This window comes from Rattus norvegicus, chromosome 14 (genome assembly GCF_036323735.1).
Source record: "Rattus norvegicus strain BN/NHsdMcwi chromosome 14, GRCr8, whole genome shotgun sequence".
NCBI classification, from domain to species: Eukaryota; Metazoa; Chordata; class Mammalia; order Rodentia; family Muridae; genus Rattus; species Rattus norvegicus.
Genome location: NC_086032.1, coordinates 20555776 through 20574899, shown reverse-complemented (window position 1 = coordinate 20574899; position 19124 = coordinate 20555776). Strand labels below are relative to the sequence as shown.

At 36.8% G+C, this 19124-nt stretch overlaps 1 protein-coding gene across 1 annotated transcript; it reads left to right on the top strand.

The window, feature by feature from the left end:
- Positions 1-428: 428 nt before the first annotated feature.
- Csn1s2a (casein alpha s2-like A) lies at positions 429-14492 on the top strand. Its single transcript, NM_001105741.1, has 13 exons — positions 429-467; positions 1977-2039; positions 3611-3637; positions 4217-4240; positions 4329-4370; positions 5134-5160; positions 6189-6212; positions 6298-6342; positions 7705-7824; positions 10545-10568; positions 11239-11265; positions 12623-12745; positions 14210-14492. Exons 2-13 carry the CDS (start codon positions 1989-1991, stop codon positions 14213-14215), a joined length of 540 nt encoding a protein of 179 aa, NP_001099211.1. The 5' UTR covers positions 429-467; positions 1977-1988; the 3' UTR covers positions 14216-14492.
- Positions 14493-19124: the final 4632 nt, after the last annotated feature.

Sequence of the window (19124 nt, the reverse complement as noted above, 5' to 3'; positions counted from 1 at the left end):
CTTTGAAGGTTCCTGCATGCACATGATACACATACATGCTCTCAGGGCTACGCACATACACATGAAATAAAATAATGAAATAAAGTTCAAAAATATAAATGAGATAACAAATATCTACTGTTCATAATCTAATAACAAATGGGGAAAGTTTTGAAAACACTAGAATTTGAGAATGAGTTCATAGAACAGGTGAGTCTGCCTTCACACAAATTCAATTAACCACCACACATCTTCCATTATCTTATCATGGCCTCAATCAAACGGTTTAAGAACTCCCTAGAATCTGTGGAACAAAATCCAGAGAGACAATTTCTAATGATATTGCTTTCTTAGAATTCAAATGTCTTTTTAGGTATTTGAAACCACAGAATTAGCATATGATGCTAGAACCTGGTTTAAATAGTGCGGGAGCTACCCACTGCTATCATCATCTACCTATTCCTCTCGTCTTCCACTTGGGAAGCAAGGTAATGTTTCATATTATTTTTCTTTTATGGCATACACTAAAACATATTTCAAAGTATGTTAACTCTCTCCAGCAAAATAAAAACCAAGCTATAGTTAACAATGTCAAGCAACCAGAGCTTCCAGGGACTAAGCCACTACCTAAAGACTATATATGGACTGACCCTGGACTCTGACCCCATAGGTAGCAATGAATATCCTAGTAAGAGCACCAGTGGAAGGGGAAGCCCTGGGTCCTGCTAAGACTGAACCCCCAGTGAACTAGACTATGGGGGGAGGGCGGCAATGGGGGGAGGGTTGGGAGGGGAACACCCATAAGGAAGGGGAGGGGGGAGGGGGATGTTTGCCCGGAAACCGGGAAAGGGAATAACACTTGAAATGTATATAAGAAATACTCAAGTTAATAAAAAAAAATATATTGTCTGAGATATTTTAAACTTAGACAAATTTGTCATTTATCTTTTAATTCTTAGTAGCTAAAGTGTAGACACTAAAAGCTTTATTATGATTCTGTATCTTGAGGTTGTATTCTCAAGTCAGGACTGAAGAAGATAAGGTGGATTTTTAAAAATCTACCAATTGTTTGCTTTGGGGGCTTTGGACCATTTTCTACAACTAAAAATTGAAGAAAAATTACATGCCAGCCAGCACTACAAATTATTCTAAAGACTTCAGATGATTCTATACAATGTCTAGTTAGCACAGTGATTGCCACATAGCAACTGCTGAGTAAACATAGCTATGTGAAATGTACTTTTCCATTGAGCTACGAAAGTGCCAAGTTACGAACTAGCATTCAAATTATATTTTTAAAAGTAAGTTTTGAAAATATGTGCATGAGACAATAGAATAATTGTATTTCAGTTTTTAAGTTGGTTAAACAGAGAGAAGAAATTGGTTGGTTTGCAGGCTGTCAGAAAACGTTAGAGACTTACTTGTCCATGTCTGTAACATTAGAGATTCCTCTAACTGAGCATGATCTCAGAGGCTGTGAACTCAGCTTCCACCCAAGAGGCAAGTTAGATAAAGACTGACCACATTCAGTGGCTTCTTTCAGCCTAAGCTTTCCAGCTATGGCATAGCCAAAATGTTCAGGACACTGTCTCTCAGACAGGTCTCATTTCTGTCTTCGATTTTTCCTTGTTAGAGAGCAGGCATTACACCTTAGTTTCCCTAAAACCTAATTTCAGAAGGAGTCTCTGTTATCTTTCATCCTCCTGACAATCATTCTTTGTAAAATGTCTGCCTGTTGAGATGACTTCTATGAACTGATGATAGTCTCTGAGTGAACCATTCCCATTTTAGCAACTGGCTTTAAGGTACGCCCTGCTGGCAAAAAGAAAGGGCTCAAAATACATTGTGATGTTTCTATTTGCAGTCATAAATTTCCCCCAAGACATTCTATTTTATTGATCTTGGTGGCCTTTATGCATTACAGTATAATAATAAATAATAGAGTATATCAGTTTCGATGATAGGATGGATTATTGACTTTCTACATGTTTCTATAGGATCAAGTAACCATGAAGTTCTTCATCTTCACCTGCCTGGTGGCTGCTGCTCTGGCTAAGCATGTGAGTGAACAGGATTACGTGATGCTACGGCTTCCTTTTAGAGTTACGAAAAGAGCGAATCTCTTACTGTATGTAGAAGTTGCAGGCATTGGCAACAGTAATAGTGACTGAATCTGTATCAGTGAGGTTATTGCTCTGACTTTATGAGATGCTTCAGGGTGGACAGGGGTGCTACAAATCAACACTGAGAAGATCAGGGAGTGTAGACAATGGGAGAAAGGAGTTTCTTCTCTTCCATACGTTGTAATTTTAGGTAGCTCTACCTGGAGGAACCATTTCTTCTCACAATGTGTTCTGAAAGTATAAGGGAACCCCATCACCATAATTTGGATTAACAGAGAGAGTTGTGAAGGAATTGAGGGAATTTTTTTCATTTTATTAAAAAAATAGTATAGAAAATAATGAGGACATAAACAGCAAAAAAGTTCAGGAAATAAAGCACCTGGCACACAAGGACAGAGATGGAATTTGGAGTTCCAGGATCCATGCAATCCCTCCCATGGGCAGCTCAGCTGCCAGCCTAGAGTGCAAGCATTTGGAAAGCAAAGACAACGAGACAGGAGACAGTGAATTTCAGAACAAGCAGGCTTGCTAGACTAGTTCATGTCAAGGAACTCTGAACTCAACATAGAGATACTGTCCCAGTGAATAAGGTAAGACGTACCATGAAATCTGCCTAATGTAAACCTCAGGCACTGACACTCAGTCCCCACATGAATGCATGTCCCTGCCTGCACATAAACACACACACACACACACACACACACACACACACACACACACACACACACACACACACACAATCATAGCAAAAAAGGGACATGAATGGAGTATAAGTATTATTAACCTTGGATTTGAAAGTAGTATATTTACCAAAAAATAAAACTACTAAAGGGACAGTAAAAATGTCACATAATGCCAAACACATAATATAGAATACATTTTAAAATACATTCTTTTCGCCGTTTGCAGATCAGTCTACATATATGATAGCACCAATATTTTTACTTTCATTATTCAGAAAAACTATATGATGATTTTGAAATATACATTAGTGCCCTGTCCTTTATTTTTTATTATTAGTCTAAACAATTTCTTCTCCATAATGAAAGCCATCCAGCTAAAAGCTTGCTGGTGTAGTTAGCAAATGATAGCTCTCGCTCTTCCAATGCACTGTGTCTGCTGAGTTGTTCTATACCCTTTGAGACTTAGATAACCTTTCGAAGAAAGCCCTTTTGCAATAAATTTATCTAAGAAACTGTTATTCTTTAAACCAAGCCATTTTTATTAATTCGTGTGTGTGTGTGTGTGTGTGTGTGTGTGTGTGTGTGTGTGTGTGTGTACTCGAGCCACATGAAGAAGCTAGGGAAGAGTTTGTAGGTGTTGGGAGGCAATTCTTGCCATCTACCACATGGGCCTTAGGGGATGTCCTCAGGACCTCATGCGTCACAGCAAGTCCCTTTACCTGTCTCAGCTTTTGTTTTAAATTTCAGTCTTAAGCAGTAGAGACACACCTTGCCATTTTAAGTAAGCCATAAATGTTAAATTTGTGCTCATTTTAACTTATACAGGCGGTAAAGGATAAACCCTCCAGTGAGGTAAGGGACTGTATTATGAAGACTAATTCTGTGCCTGATGGTAATTGTACATCTTTGCTCATTCGGATTATTATGGATAATGCCACTGTAAAACCTTAGAGGGGAAACTCAACGTTCACCCATGGAGATTAAAAATTATGTGGAAAACAAACCAAAATCTACAGCATCAAACTTAGGTACTTTCCCCATGCTGATGGCATCATAATTCTGTGATTCTGATGTTAGCACAGGAATCTGATTGTGTTGGGAATTATGATGTTACCTTGTTACATCAACTGCTGGAGAACTGAATGCACGCACTTCTGTTTCTCTCTTCTTCCCATGTTTCACTAACAGATTCCAGCTCAATGGCACCCAACAAATCACTGTGCATGAATTTACGTAAATATCAAAGAAATATTTTAATAAAAATTGGAGAAGAAAATGTAAAATTGTTTCTTCACTGCTTGCTGTTGTCATTTCAAAAATCATTCCTGTAAAACTCGTGTATTAGATAGTCACCATTCATCAGTATGTATTTGGATAGTATGGGTAAAAGATATTACAAGTAATCAATATGTATTATCATTTTTTTCTAAGGAATCTGCCAGTGTCTACCTGGGAGTAAGTCATAGTTTCTTATATTAAATATATTTTAAAATACTTTTCAATTTGTGTGGCTATAAAATTAATGTCATTTATTTCTTTTTAGAAGTATAAGCAGGGCAATGGTGTGTTCTTCCAAACACCTCAGGTAAAATTTGTTAATTAATGTCTGTGCTGTTAATTTGTCCAAATGATTGTCATTTTTTCCACATTTAGCTTCAAATGGTCAATATTTTCATAATCTGAATCATCAATTATGCGATAATGTGAAAAGGTCCCACAAGGATAGGTGTGTTTGGTTTTGAAGCCACATTTTCAAAGGTTTATTTCAATTCAAACCCATAAAGTAGAGTTAATTCTCTGTAAGGAATGTAAGTTTTCTCTTACTCCATACAGAATATAGTAGGAGTAATGTGACTAATTCTTTGTATATTAGAAAACCACAGAAAAAAATGATGGAAGACTTTGATTCACCTTAACTGTATTTCATTGACAATACTTGTAGCTAATAAGGACTATTACTAGTCTCCCACAGACATTTCACAATATGCCTACTCATTTCTACTCTAGCCACACCTATTTTATTCTTTTCTGCTCCTCTCTGTTTACCAAACCCCATTTACATACCTGATAAAGTGGATCCTTTCATATCTTTCCTCAAATATGCTTAATAATCAATGCTGGTGAATCATAATTTATATGTATATGTAATTTATATGTATATGTACATAATTTATATGTAATTTATAATGTATTATTATCTCTATCCATATCATCTCACACATTAGTAATCCAGTAGAAAATTAATATGGTATGGAGTTAAAGAAAATGCTGCTTCTTGGGGAATATTGTTGAGGAACCTATCATCATGTCACCAATTCCTTTGTTTTATTTTTAATTTATTTATAAAGGACTCTGCTAGCAGTTCATCCAGCGAGGTAAGATACTGCTTCTTCTGTCTGATTTTGAGAAATAATGACTTGACCATTGTGTTCTATAATTACCTGATAATTCCTAGGAGGTGCACATATAAATATTCAATGGAAGAAATGGGTCTCAAAAATTGTCTGATCATGGCTTAAATTGTCTAAAGTCATAAATCCATGAGTAGTTCAATCAGAAACTTTGGTTTGGGCTAAAATTTCTAAATTTTACTAGATCTTTGATATGATGCGCTGATATCAAACATTGAGAACCATTTCAATAGAGTCAGAAGAGGGTTTGGGTCAAGTGTTATGTCTGCAGCCAAAGCCTTCTATACTGATGGTTGGTAAGAGCGACACTGAAAGAGTGAAGTACACCTTAAAAGGGCTGGGGGTATTGCATTAAATCTCAGTCTAGAGTCCCATGACCTTGGATGATTCCTATGCTCTTCACAGCCAAAGTCTCACAAAGCAAGTCTTAGCTTTTCTGTATATACAAGTCTTGGACTCAGACTGGGTGCCTCCAGCCATGTCTGTCAGTGAGCAAAGATTCCTGAGGTTCAGCTCACCCAACGTCCTACGAATCACACTCCATCCCCAACTCCATTCTCCCATGTTTTTCAGGAAGAGACTCAGGGTCTCACTGTAAAACTATGTAACCCAGGTTGACCCTGATGCCGTAGAAAATCCTACTGCCTCAGATACACAGTACGCTGAGATTCCAAGCATGAATTAATATCATGGCTGGTCTCATATTTTCTTTGATCACTTCCATGCATCCCATGTCTGGAAATAAAAATGTCTGAATAAAGTAGTATTTACAAAGTGTTAAATTTAAAATATATTCTAATTATGCTATTATTTTTGTTGAGGAAAAAGGAGAATTAGAGAGTTCTGGTAAATAGTTAGCTTATTTGATTCCTACATTACTTAATATCACAGTACTGGGTTCTGAATATTTAAATAATTACCCTTGATTTTCTACAAAAATCATTTGTGTTTAATTATTGCTATATTAATCGAGTAAACTTACTTTCCTTTAGGAATCATCTGAGGAAATCAGCGAAGTAAGTAGTTATAATTCAACTAAGTAACTTTTTATTAACAACAGTTCTTTCTATATCTTTCTGACGTATGCAATGTTTTTAACAGAAAATTGAACAGTCTGAGGAACAAAAGGTCAACCTAAATCAGCAGGTAAGTTTGTCTTGATCGTATCATTTCTTCCCTATATATATAACACCAAATTTTGACAAACTTTGTTACCATAATGTGACTATTATCATTTTAAAATATGGAATTTTAAGAAGATGCAGGTACTCTAACTAAATTGAAAAAGAATTTTAAAACTCAGAAAAAGGATTTTAACTGATTTTCTTGAGATATCTGTATTACCTCAGTTACACAATTAGTCAAAATATTTCTCTTTGGGTTAATTAAAAAAGACAGATAATTTAAAGCCAAAGACCCCATCTTCAGGAGACAACAGAAACGTGTAGTTCAAGAAAGAATGAGAGTATTGGGCTAATCCTTTCCAACTTGAACTCCTCCAGCAGTTACCTAACTCCTCCACACTACATCTTCCTTACCCTAAAATGTTCCACCGACAGTAAAAACACAGGTAGTAAAGGCATCAAAGAATACTTGCAAGCTCCATATTAAAACAGTTTCCAAAAATAAATAAAAAGATAACAATCATTGATCTTATTATACATGTAGAAAAAAAATCCATTCTAAGACTATCAAAAAAGTTTCACATATTCAAAACAAGATAAAATAGCCTGTTTTAAAACATAGTTTTTCTAATACTTTTTTCTCACACCATGTCCATATCCTTCTTGAGAGTGTTCTCCTCTGGGACCATTCTCACATCTGAGCTCATCTGACACTGACGCCCCAGCAAAGATACAGCAATGTTCTACACATCTACTCAACTGTTACTGTGTGCACTGGAAATGCTCTAAGAGTAAATGTGATACATGTATTTGACTTTTGTTGTTGTTGCTGTTAGTTTGATTTGGTTTGACTTGGTTGTGTGTTTGTGGTTTTTGTTTGGTTTGTTTGGTTTCTCTCTGATGTGGCTTTGACTTAAAGACAGAGTTATTTGTAGGCAACTAGCCATGGCCAAACAAAGGTGGAGATTTCAGGATGAGATCTGAGATAAGTTCACTATTCAAGTCACTGCATTCACCCCCTTGCCTTCTGGAAAAGTGATGCTGTAAGACATTAAAAACTTATCCTGTAAGAAAGAAAGTGCAAACATCACTATTTCAGAGAACAGGCATCAACCTTCTGGAGCCAAACGTGAAAAAGAGAAATCCTGATGTCAGATATTCCCTTGACAACTTTCAACTTTTGCACTTTTTACTAAATTAATGATGTCTCAGATTCTAAAATCCTTTTCATTCATTTTTGCATTGTATTCTATAATAAAAAAGTCTTTTGCTTAGTCAACCTGGCATAGTTCTGACATTTATAGAAATTTGATTTTGTACAAATACACTTGACCTATAAAGAGCAGTCACTAAATAAATACTGGTGTGTTTTATTTCCTTCTAGAAGAAAAGCAAGCAATTTTCCCAGGACTCTTCCTTCCCCCAAATTTGCACACCTTATCAACAGCAGAGTAGTGTGAACCAATGGCCCCAGCCTAATGCCATCTATAACATCCCCAGCCAGGTGAGTGCTGCACTTCTATTTTGTGTTGTTTTTAAGGTTACCTTCATTTGAAAACAGTGAAGGGGGCTGGGGATTTAGCTCAGTGGTAGAGCGCTTACCTAGGAAGCGCAAGGCCCTGGGTTCGGTCCCCAGCTCCGAAAAAAAGAACCAAAAAAAAAAAAAAAAAGAGTGAAAATAATTAACTGAAAGAAATGTTCCAATCAGTTCAAATATAAAAAACCTTTTACACAACATTTTAATAACATTTTCTAGAATATAAATTAAATCAAATGACTATTAAAATTACTATTTAACAGTGCTATAAATAATTCAAAGAAAAGGAAAATCATACATTACCTTTATAAGTACGCACTCGTGTGTGATTCGAAGTAATTATGACAGAATGTCATTTTAAAAACTAACATGAAGTCTAAGTAATTCAATCCAATTCTTAAAGTTCTATTCGATGTGTCCATTTTTATAGGGATTTGGCTTAGGGAAGTCTTTGAATCAGGAGAAACAGGTGTCATGTAGGGAACCACACAGAAGGCAGGATCTTGTCATTATCCTTACATATGAAATTAGACATACAGGGAACCAGCTGATGAACTAGGAGAAAAATCTATCTCCATGCTTCTTTGTGTGGATTGTGCATTAGTTTCCTAAGTGTCTACTGGAAGCTAAGAAGCCATTGTTATCACAGAGCAAATAACCTTTCATATTGTCTTAAACACTAGATGACTATGGCTACTATTTTTTATTCACTTACGCCCTGATCACAACGCCCCCACCTCTGTCCAGCCCTACTCTTACCCTCCCCTATTACCCTTTCTTCTCTGAGGAAAAGGGGAGGGTTTTGGGTACCACCCCACGCTATGACATCTAGTCCCAGCAGGTATAGGCACATCCTCTCCCACTGAGGCCCAGACAGTGCAAGTAGAAGGGAATGGGATCCATTGGCAGTGAACAGAGACAGTCCCTACTTGTTAGGGGGACTATATGAACATCAAACCGCACATGTGCTACAGATGTGTGGAGGGTCTAGGTCCAGTTCCCGCATGCTCCCTGGTTGGTGTACAAGGCTATTAAAATCTGTTTGTATGTGAAGTAGAAAGGTTTTGGTATTTTATTTGTAAGCGGCAGAGTTGGGATGCAAAGACTGTTCCTCAGTTAGTAGATCTCAGCTGTTAGCCAACAATCAAATAATAGACCTTTGTTCCAGAGCAGAATGAGTTATTTAATGTCCAAGTCCTTTCAATAGTAATAATTCACTTTGAGGATTTTGTATATGAGTAATGGATTTGCATCGATCGTTCTTCCTCTTCCCTCTCCATCCTCAAATCCAAGATGATTTATTTTTTAATAATTGTTTAATAAAAAACACATACAGGCATTTACGTAGATATATAACTTCCCGGGAATGACTGCCCCCTCAGGAGGCCTTTCCCAGAGAAGATGGTTTCTCACTCTGTCAGAAATGACTGTCTGTAGCTCTGACTCCAGAAGTGAAACACCATGAGAATCCCTGATCCATATGTGCATCTCAATTGATGGTCCCGTCCTTTAGGTGTTATATTAGCAACTTTATTGCTAAGATTTCCTAGGTGTAGCTTCCCTACCACGTCAAGAAGACACTACCACACGGTAGATGCCCTGGTTCTCTGGCTCTGACAATATTTTTTAGTTCATTAATTTCTTCTTTTTCAGGTCCCACTAGTCTTAATTACTGTCTTCTTATCTCTTTGTTTAGTGTTGACTTTTTAAAAACACTGTTGCTTGGCTAGAGGTAAATTTCAGTTATAAGTGGATGGCAAATATACTATTACTTGGACACATTTCCATCCTTAAGCTATTTCTATCTATAGGCTATGCTGCTTGTTCCTTGTAGACTAGCAGATGCCTGCCTTGTACCATTATTTTTACCACTTATAAAACTAAGTTCATATTTCTTAACTGTGGAACACAGAACACTAAAATATCACAGCACTTTTTAATCATATCTCCATAGAAAAGGCTCTATGTTTGTAAATATGACAGAACTGTCATCTACAGCCACACCCTACACATATAAGTTATGTTTAGAAAACTATTTTTTCAAAGGCAGAATCATTTGTTTCTTGCTATTATACACAGCCATGGGTTTTTTCCTTAAGTGAGCACAAATATTCAAGAAGGGGATATTCTACTTAATTTCTGGGTAGACCATACACTAAAACATAAAAAAAGAAAACTCTTCTGAGATAAGGGGGGGTTTTCCCCATGAAAACAAAATCCACTACCAAATAATCTCGCACTAGAATTCTTTGTTAAAATTTATTAAAACTATCATTTTGTACATAAGATTATATTCATGAAAACCAATTTTTATATAACAATGATAAAAATCTGTATGGGAATGGAGAAAAGCAGTAGTGTTCAACGTTAGCAAGAGAGATTTACACAGCACTGGATCAGATCAAATTAGCCAATACTCCCACCTTGGTTAGCAGTCACTGAACTGAGTCATGTCAATCCACAGTATGTAAGCTGTGCCGTTCAATAATGGAATTGAGTTCTCATTATCAGTGATGACTTCAAAAACTGTCTCCCTATTTATGACACATGCCAGCTGCCTAAAGTCACCTAGAATGGCATGCAATGGTTTACCTGTGTTTCACTTACGATCACTGAGAAGAGTGCTATAGAAAGAACTATTTTACCATGGAAATAATTTGATATATTATTTTTATTTCTCTTCCTAGGAGTCCACCAGCACCTCAGTGGAGGTGAGTTACGGCTACCAAAGTTACAGAAACTTTTAAAGCTTTGTTTGAATTTTATAGTTAGTGATTAGAAGAGCATTACTTAGCATGAAAGTCTGCAGGACTAAGGTGATGAACAAAAGATTTATTTCCTGTGAAAAATTGAGCTCTTATTAGTTAGTGTTTCAATAGTTATAAATGCTAACAGTTTTAAATGTGTTATTAGAGTTACTTATCTAAGCAAGTATTTACCAATTTTTCTGAAATTTACATCTCATTTAAATTTATATAAAGTCTATGCAAGGCACAGATACAGGTGGATATTTCATACACAAATACTTGCTTAGCAATCACAGTATTATTTAAAATGTTTTGTTATGTTAGTAAAATTAAACACAGAATTTTACCCATTTATTTAGGAAGTATGTAATTATCAAGTACTAGCTCATCTAAAAGATTCTAGAGATTGGAAACCAGATAATGAGTAAAACAGGCAAACTCCAATTAGAGTTTATATTAAAAAGACAGTAGATGTATGTTTCTATTATTTGAAGGATTCAGACATAATTCAAACAGTGAACAAATCCTCATGCTTGAGTTTATGGCAGATGGGTTAATTCTAAGAATAAATTTGGCAAAGTAATTAGAGTGCTCAAGTCAGTACGTTACATTTTATCTGTTTGCTTTCTTTAAGGAAATCCTGAAGAAGATCATTGATATCGTAAGTGTTTTTATGTAATTGTACATGATTTAAAACGTTTATAGTATTAAGAATGAGCATGCTTGGAGATGTTATTTAATGACAAACCAGATAATTTTAGACATATAAATAAAATTTTAGGAGATCATTATTTAAAATCTTCCCCTTAATTGACTGTGATTTTTGTCACTTAATTCTTGACATTGTTTGTACCTGTATGCATTTGATCTTTCTATGTTTTATATTGATTTTTTAAGTCGTTTGTTGTTGGTTTGACTTTACCTGTCACAATAATTAATGATCATGTTGGTATATGAACTATCTGATTGTAAAGTAGTTAGAGATCTAAGCATAAAACACATCTTCATTTTAAGTGATTTAGATTAAATATCTACATAGTAAAACTGCATCCCAGTTTCTCTCTGTATCCAAGCTTCTCATTTTATAAGGTGTCACAGTGATTTCTGTCAAACAACAGCAGATCATATAACCATTTCCTGAGTAGAAAACCGTGTGTGCCTCAATGAACTGACATAGGCTCTATAGTCGGAGGACTTATCCATTGATCCTGTTACCCTGGTGCAACATTTAGTTATGTCATTCTTGGTATTTTCCTTATCCTTACTGAAAATAAACAGAAGAATAGAAGAGATAGTCTAAAGATTTTTGTAATATATATAAAATATGTTATAAAATGCTGGAGACACAAAAATGATTTCAGCAAACTCTACAACTCTATCAATAACAGCATAGCGCAACCATGGATGTATCATGCACGTGTTCACTGGAAATTAAGAGTTTCCATTCATAAGAACTAGGACTCCCCTGTTGGAAGCTGTATTTATCTTCTGGACTCATCCATGAAAAAGTCAACTTAATAAGCTTTAAATAGAAGCACACATAAAATACATGACAAAGGCTGTTTGGCAAGCTCTATACATATTCTATAAGGTAATTCTGCAAGGGAATGTTAAGAGAATCTAAACAACCAGATCAGAGGAATGGATTCCCCAAAACCAGCCATGACAAATCATTCTGACACTCTCCAACTATAAAAGTCAGACATGAAAACATATGTGGAGAAAATTGTCAAGCTTATTAAGATGTTTTTATTTCTTTCTGACACACATAGTTTACTTTTACACATCTTTATGCCTGTGTATGAAGTATCAAGATTTCTTCAATTCAACAGTGCATTCTACAACACAAAAATGGTTATGGTGATTTTGATATTAGAAAAACTTTTGTCCCAAGTCTTCCTGGAAAAATTTAGAAAGTGTCTAAGTAGCTAACATTAGAATGTACTAACTTCTGTTCTTTGTTTTGAAGCTTGGACAAGATTAACTTGAGTGATTTTTGACATTTTTTATTTTTTTAGGTCAAGTACTTCCAATATCAACAGCTCACCAACCCCCACTTTCCCCAGGCTGTTCATCCACAGATACCTGTGAGCTCTTGGGCCCCCAGTAAGGACTACACCTTCCCAACTGCTCGCTACATGGTATGTGCCTGTAAAAATACAGTTAAAAATAATATTAGTATATAGACAATATAATAAAATAAATATAATATAAAATATAATCACTGGGTTCACAAACAGTGAAGTAATAAGATGAAATAAAATTTATTTCACACAGAAATAAACTACAGTTTACATTTAATATGCGAAGGCCATTAAAATCATCATTTAGTTAAAGTACTTGTAATGGTAACAAGGATAGTAATTGTTGATTATATCAATCAGTCACCGCAAAGAATTGCATTATTATTGTAATTTAATTTCTTACATGCAATAATTTCCAGAAAAATTAAAGATTAGGCAGTGGACAAAACACATCCCTTTCAATTTTTATAAATTTTAGTTATATGTATGCTTATGTGACTGCGTCTGCATGACCATGTGTGTGTGAGAGCCCACATGAATACCACATCCCCCTAGGACTGGAGTTAAGTGCAATTATGAACCACCCAGCATGGCTCCGGGAGATAGAACTCAAGTTCTTGGCACGAAAAATATGAACTCTTAATTGCTGAGCCATCTCTGCAGCTCCGGCTTTTCAGAATAAATATCCTCTTGATTTGTATTGTTATTTTCTGTGGTATAAGCATTGAGTGTTACTAATCTTAAAAGTATCCAAAAGTTAAAGAAGTAGAGTGATTTGCAAGTTGCACTCCGGTAGTTCCACTTCCACTCACTTGCTAAAAAGCCTTTGGCTCGCTATGTTCTTTCTCCACAAGCATGCATAGCTTGTGGAGCATGAAACCGAAACTTTCGTGTTAGTGATTTGACATTAAATTCTTAGAACTGAGCCCCAAATGTGATAGCTATCTGCAAATGTACTCCCAACTTTTACTTTTTAGAATGTCTTTTCTGCCATGAAGCAACCATTAGACAAGCTTCACTATAGAAAGTAAAGTTTGTACTTTAGTTTTGATGTTAGATACCTGGAGAAAATGTGAGATACTTTACATGAGAGGCAAGCATGCTTAAAGAGTTAAGATATGTGCACTTCCTTCTTCTTTCAGAGATCCTACTAAGAGTCTTGATTTAACTGCTGCTTCCTAACTGTAGGTTAAGTGCCTTTTAGACTGGACACTGAGCCACACTTTCAGCAACACTTCCACAACAGTATGCATCAGTAGATGAAAAAAAATCATGCTTCAACTACTTAGTTACATTTTAAATCACTGCTTCACTAAAAATACTTTAAGTTTTGCTATAAATTCTTGATTTGCCAATGAGTTCTCCATATAACTTGGATGTAGGATAACTTTTAAAAATTTAGTGCTTACCTAGCATTTAGCCAGTAATAATTAATAGCTACTATGTCAACATTAGTAGGTCATCAATTAGAGTTAATTATAAATAATTACATTTTGCCATCATCTATGTTTGAATGTTCATATAGATATTATATATTGGATAATATATTTTTATAATCCATTATTTTCCTTTTGTTCATAGGCTTGAGTAGAAAATTGGTTTATGCATAGTCTGCATAGGAGATCATTGCATCATCTCCTCTGTTAACGTTCCCTAAGATGCTTCTTGAAAAGACAACAATACTGAGCCAGAAGGAGAAAGAGTGGGCAATTTTCTGTATTGTTTATAATCTTTGTGGATTGCATTGTATGTGGATTGGATTGTGGAACCATATTAACTGTATTGTTTAATTGGAGTCTTTTCAGTACTACTTCAGAGATAAGAAGCAAAATATCTCTTGCCAAGACATTAAAGTTTTAAACGCATTTTACTGTGTGATCTTTTTTGTCTAGTTTTGCATTCAGACCGGGCCACTCTTCCTAAAATAACCACTTCTATGAAAATACAAGCTAACTAACCATAGACGGTTGCAAACTTTAGATCATTACCTCTGAGTAGTCCTCTCATATCTTTTGCCTTTAATAATTTCCATATTCCTACCAGTGAGCACCAATAGTTTAAGTTTTTCCTGCTTCTATATCCATATACCCTATCTCACCCCAAAATTCTATCAGAGTTCTCACTGCAACCATACTCTGTGCTTCAGTAGATAATAAACCTGTAGAGGCAAGTCTGTCTCTATAAACTGAAACATTTAATAAACTTCTATCAGCAGTTTTGAGCAAATGTTAAGTAACTATGATATGATGAGCAACTTCTTAAAAAACTTGTAATATGTAATAACTTTTTTATTATTCATCTTTAATTTCTTTGTTTATTACATACTTGATGCTGTCCCTTCCCCGCATTCCCCCCCTCCCAGAGTTCCTCCCCTCATCTCCTGACCATTTCTCCTCTGAGAGGGCAATCTCACCCTGCCCCATATTCCTCACCCTGGTACATCAAGTCTTTGTAGGTATGGGGGCATCTTCTCCCACTGAGCTCAGACATAACAACCGTTTGCTACATGTGTGTCAGGGGCCGTGGTTAAGCTCGTATATGCTCTTTGGTTGATAACTCAGTCCCTGTGAGCTCGCAGGGGTCCAGATTCGTTGACACTAATGGTCTTCCTGTGGAGTTGCCATCTCCTTGATGGCCTTCGATCTTTTCCCTAATTATTCCACGGGGTTCTTCGACCTCTGTCTAATGTTCACTGTTTGTCTGTATGTATCTTAATCTGTCTCAGTCAACTTCTGGGTAAAGCCTTTCAGAGGGCTGCTATGCTATGCTCCTGTATGCAAGCACAACAGAGCAGCATTAATAGCGTGAGAGATTGGTGCCTGCCCATGAGAAGGGTCTCAAAATGGGCTGGTTATTAGTCAGCCATGTTTTTAGTCTCTGCTTTGTCTTTGACCCTGCATTTCTTTTAGACAGACCTAATTTTGTTTCAGAAGTTATGTAGGTGGGTTGGTGTTCTCGTCCCTCCACTAGGGGTTCTGCTGGCTACAGAAGGTGGTCTCTTCAGGTTCCACATCCCAGCTGTGGGCATTTTGCTAAGCTCTCCTGCATTGAGTCCTGGGAGCCACCCCTCCTCCCCGCCCCCGCATCCCAGGTCTCTGGAACTTCTACATCTGATAGAGGATTAAGATCTAAAATATACAAAGAACTCAAGAAGTTAGACTCCAGAAAGCCAAATAACCCTATTAAAAAACGGGGTGCAGAGCTAAACAAAACATTCTCAGCTGAGGATTACCGAATGGCCAAAAAGCACCTAAAGAAATGTTCAACATCATTAGTCATCAGGGAAATGCAAATCAAAACAACCCTGAGATTCCACCTCACACCAGTCAGAATGGCATCATCATAAACTCAGGTGACAGCGGATGCTCTAGACAGGGACAGGAATCAAAGGGTCCTGCCCCTGATTGCTCCTGTAGGTCTTTGCACGCAGTGGGCACTGTTGGCACTATGCGATTCCTTCTTGGGTCTGGACTACGGGCAGAGGGTATTCTCCTCTGACTTTTCAGGTGTGTCCACAGTTCTGAGGGTCCAGCTCTCTCCCTCATGGAATTTGGGTGCAAGGAGCTGTTTGGCCCGTTCAGTTTGGTCCTGGGGGCAGACCAGAACCACAGGAACGAGCGGCTGTCTGTTCCTATATCCCTGTGTCCAGAGGCATTGTGCAGTTCCCCTTGGACCAGGGCTGAGGGCTGAGGTGTGCAGAGGTGGCAGTCTGCCCTGAGACCTCAGGGTGTCTGCACTCCTGGGTGGTCTGCTCCCTTCCCCATAGGATTTGGGTGCAGGGAACTGTGGGATGCTACCATTCACTTCTAGGCAGAGCCAGAAACAGAAAGTGCCCTGACCCAGAGGACTTCTGCCTCTGTGTCTACCAGGCAGGTCACTTGGCAGCACAAAAGTGGGTCTTACCTCTGCTCTCAGCTGTGGCGACACTTCTGGAGACTGTCTTCCCGCTCTAGGCAGGGTCATGCCCATGATTGCTCCTGTAGGTCCTTGCATGCTGCGGGAACAGTTATCACTATGTGATAATCTCTTGGATCTGGACTGTGGGCAGAGGGTATTCTCCTCTGACTTCTCAGGAGTATCCACACTTCTGAGGGTCCAGCTTTCTCCCCGACGGGATTTGGGTACAGGGAGCTGTTTGGCTGGTTCAGTTCAGTCTTGGGCCCAGACCAGAACTGTGGGTACCGGATGCTGTCTGTTCCCATATCCCCGTGTCCAGAGGCACTGTGCAGTTTCCCCTTGGACCGGAGATGTGGGCCGAGGTGTGCAGAGGGGGCAGTTTGTCCTGCAGTCTCAAGGTATCTGCCTGGGCAACTATTTTATGCAGTGTTGTTAACATGCATTGGCTCATAAGTTGTAGTTATACCCAATGCATTATTGTTCACAATCATTTAATTACATCTTATATCTTAGTAATTCGGTTTTCTTTCCTTGAATACGTCCCCCTAATATGCTGCATAGACATTTTTCCACTATGCAAGTTTCTTCAGATGTAATATATCAGCTCCTGACTTTACTTCTACTCCTTTTCCAGGCTAGAAGTTTTCATCATCTACAATCTGATAATACCCAAATTTTTATATACAATCCTGGATTTGCGCTACCTTTGGTTTACCTCTTAAATAGCCAACTTTATATTTCTCAAATTAAATATAGAGTGAATTAGAATGACTTTTCACTTAAGCTTCTCTAATATAAGATCCTTCTTTACCAATTTATACTTTGTTGAATAATTTTAGTTTTATATTATAACAAGATGAAATTTGAATAAATTATTTGACAAATTCATTTGCTTATAATAAATTTGGACTCTGTTCTAGAACCAGACTCTAGATTTTTCATTAGTATCGGTGGGAAGTAAGTTTCCCACTACTTAGAGTAATTTACAATGAAGCTGAAGAAGAAGAAAAAGTTTGGCAAATATTGATTCCATGGAACCATTTTTTAAAAGAATTCACAATAGCTTTTTGTTTAGTATTGTCTCTAAATAAAAGGCATTTTTACTTTCAAAGTACAGAATTGGATCATAAAGGTTAAAAACTGTTTTTATTTCTTTACTGCAAAATAGTAAGAGTTGGTGTTTTGTTTGGAATTCAGACTCCTGAAACAATCTATTGATGGAAGATGAAATCTCAAACAAGACAAAAAAATGAAGATTTCCATTCATTAACCTTTTTTCTTCTGGCCACCAGACATTATTTCCTATAATGCTCAATTTCAGGATGAAATCTAAGGGAAGTAGAAAGGGACCATGAAAGCAGATAGGACCCAGGGCCATTAAGGAGTAATGTGATAGTAGAATATATCTGATACGAAAAGAGAATGGGAAATACTGAAGGTTAATGGTTCAAGGAAAAATAAGAATGGAGGCAGAGAGAGAAGAAAGATTAGATGTAGATTGAGCAACACTAATGACTTATGAAAAACACTTATGAAAGCCCACTACTTTGCAGGCAAACCTTTAAAACATAACTAGAAGGGAGTTTTAACACTAACACCTTGCCATTTGCAGACAATGTTTCCACCTGAAGGCTTGAATTATTAAATGAAAATCTCAGTGCCAGGTATGGGATAACTCCTTACTGGTCAGGGATGCCCCAGAAACTTCTAAAAACACAGGCTATTTCCATTCTTCTTCATTGCTCCCCCCAAGGAATGTGATAGTAAGTCCCTATTGTGAAACTGGTGACAAGACATAGAGAAATTGAGCTGAAACTGACTTGAAAACTTCTTCATGGTTGGCCAGATTCCACCCAACCAGAAGATGCTATGCAGGAGGCTATTTGAGGGAGAAATGGTGAAATAGTTATCATCCAGATGATACAATACCAACCTTCCAGGCCCAAAGTCCATAGGTACATCATTTGCAAGAAGTTTATGTGGGTAACTCTTAAGTACAAAGGACAATATATAAATACTAAACTCTGATGGAAGGAAGAAAGGAGCAAAAGAAGGTAGAAAAAGAGAAATGTGTGATGCAGAATCACTTCAAGATGTTTAGCTCATACAAATAGCATATTACTGGGGTTAGCATACATACATAACCTTGGGAAAATATTGGAATATTCTGTCTGATTACATTCATCTCTCCAATGTAGAGTACATAAGATTAGTATGTACATTGTTTACTAGGTGAAATAATTATATAGCACTATATAGATTCATTTCAGGAAATCCTGCAACAGGATAGAAGTTCGCCAATGAGATATAAAGTTAAGAATTCAAGGATGTGCATTTCCCTGGATAAAGATTTATCAAGTAAAACTGGAGTATGTAGAATATTTTAAGAATGTATATAATAGTTTTGGTGATTTTGAAATGTAAGGAGTATCATCTATCTTATTTCCTTTTAAAAATATATCTTTTGCTTTTTATAATATAGTCACATCAGTTCCCACTTACTTTTCCTCAATTCAAAACCATCCCACATATACCTCCTTGCTCTCTTTAAAATCCACGCCCTCCTTTCTTTACTGTCATTGCATGCATGTATATATTT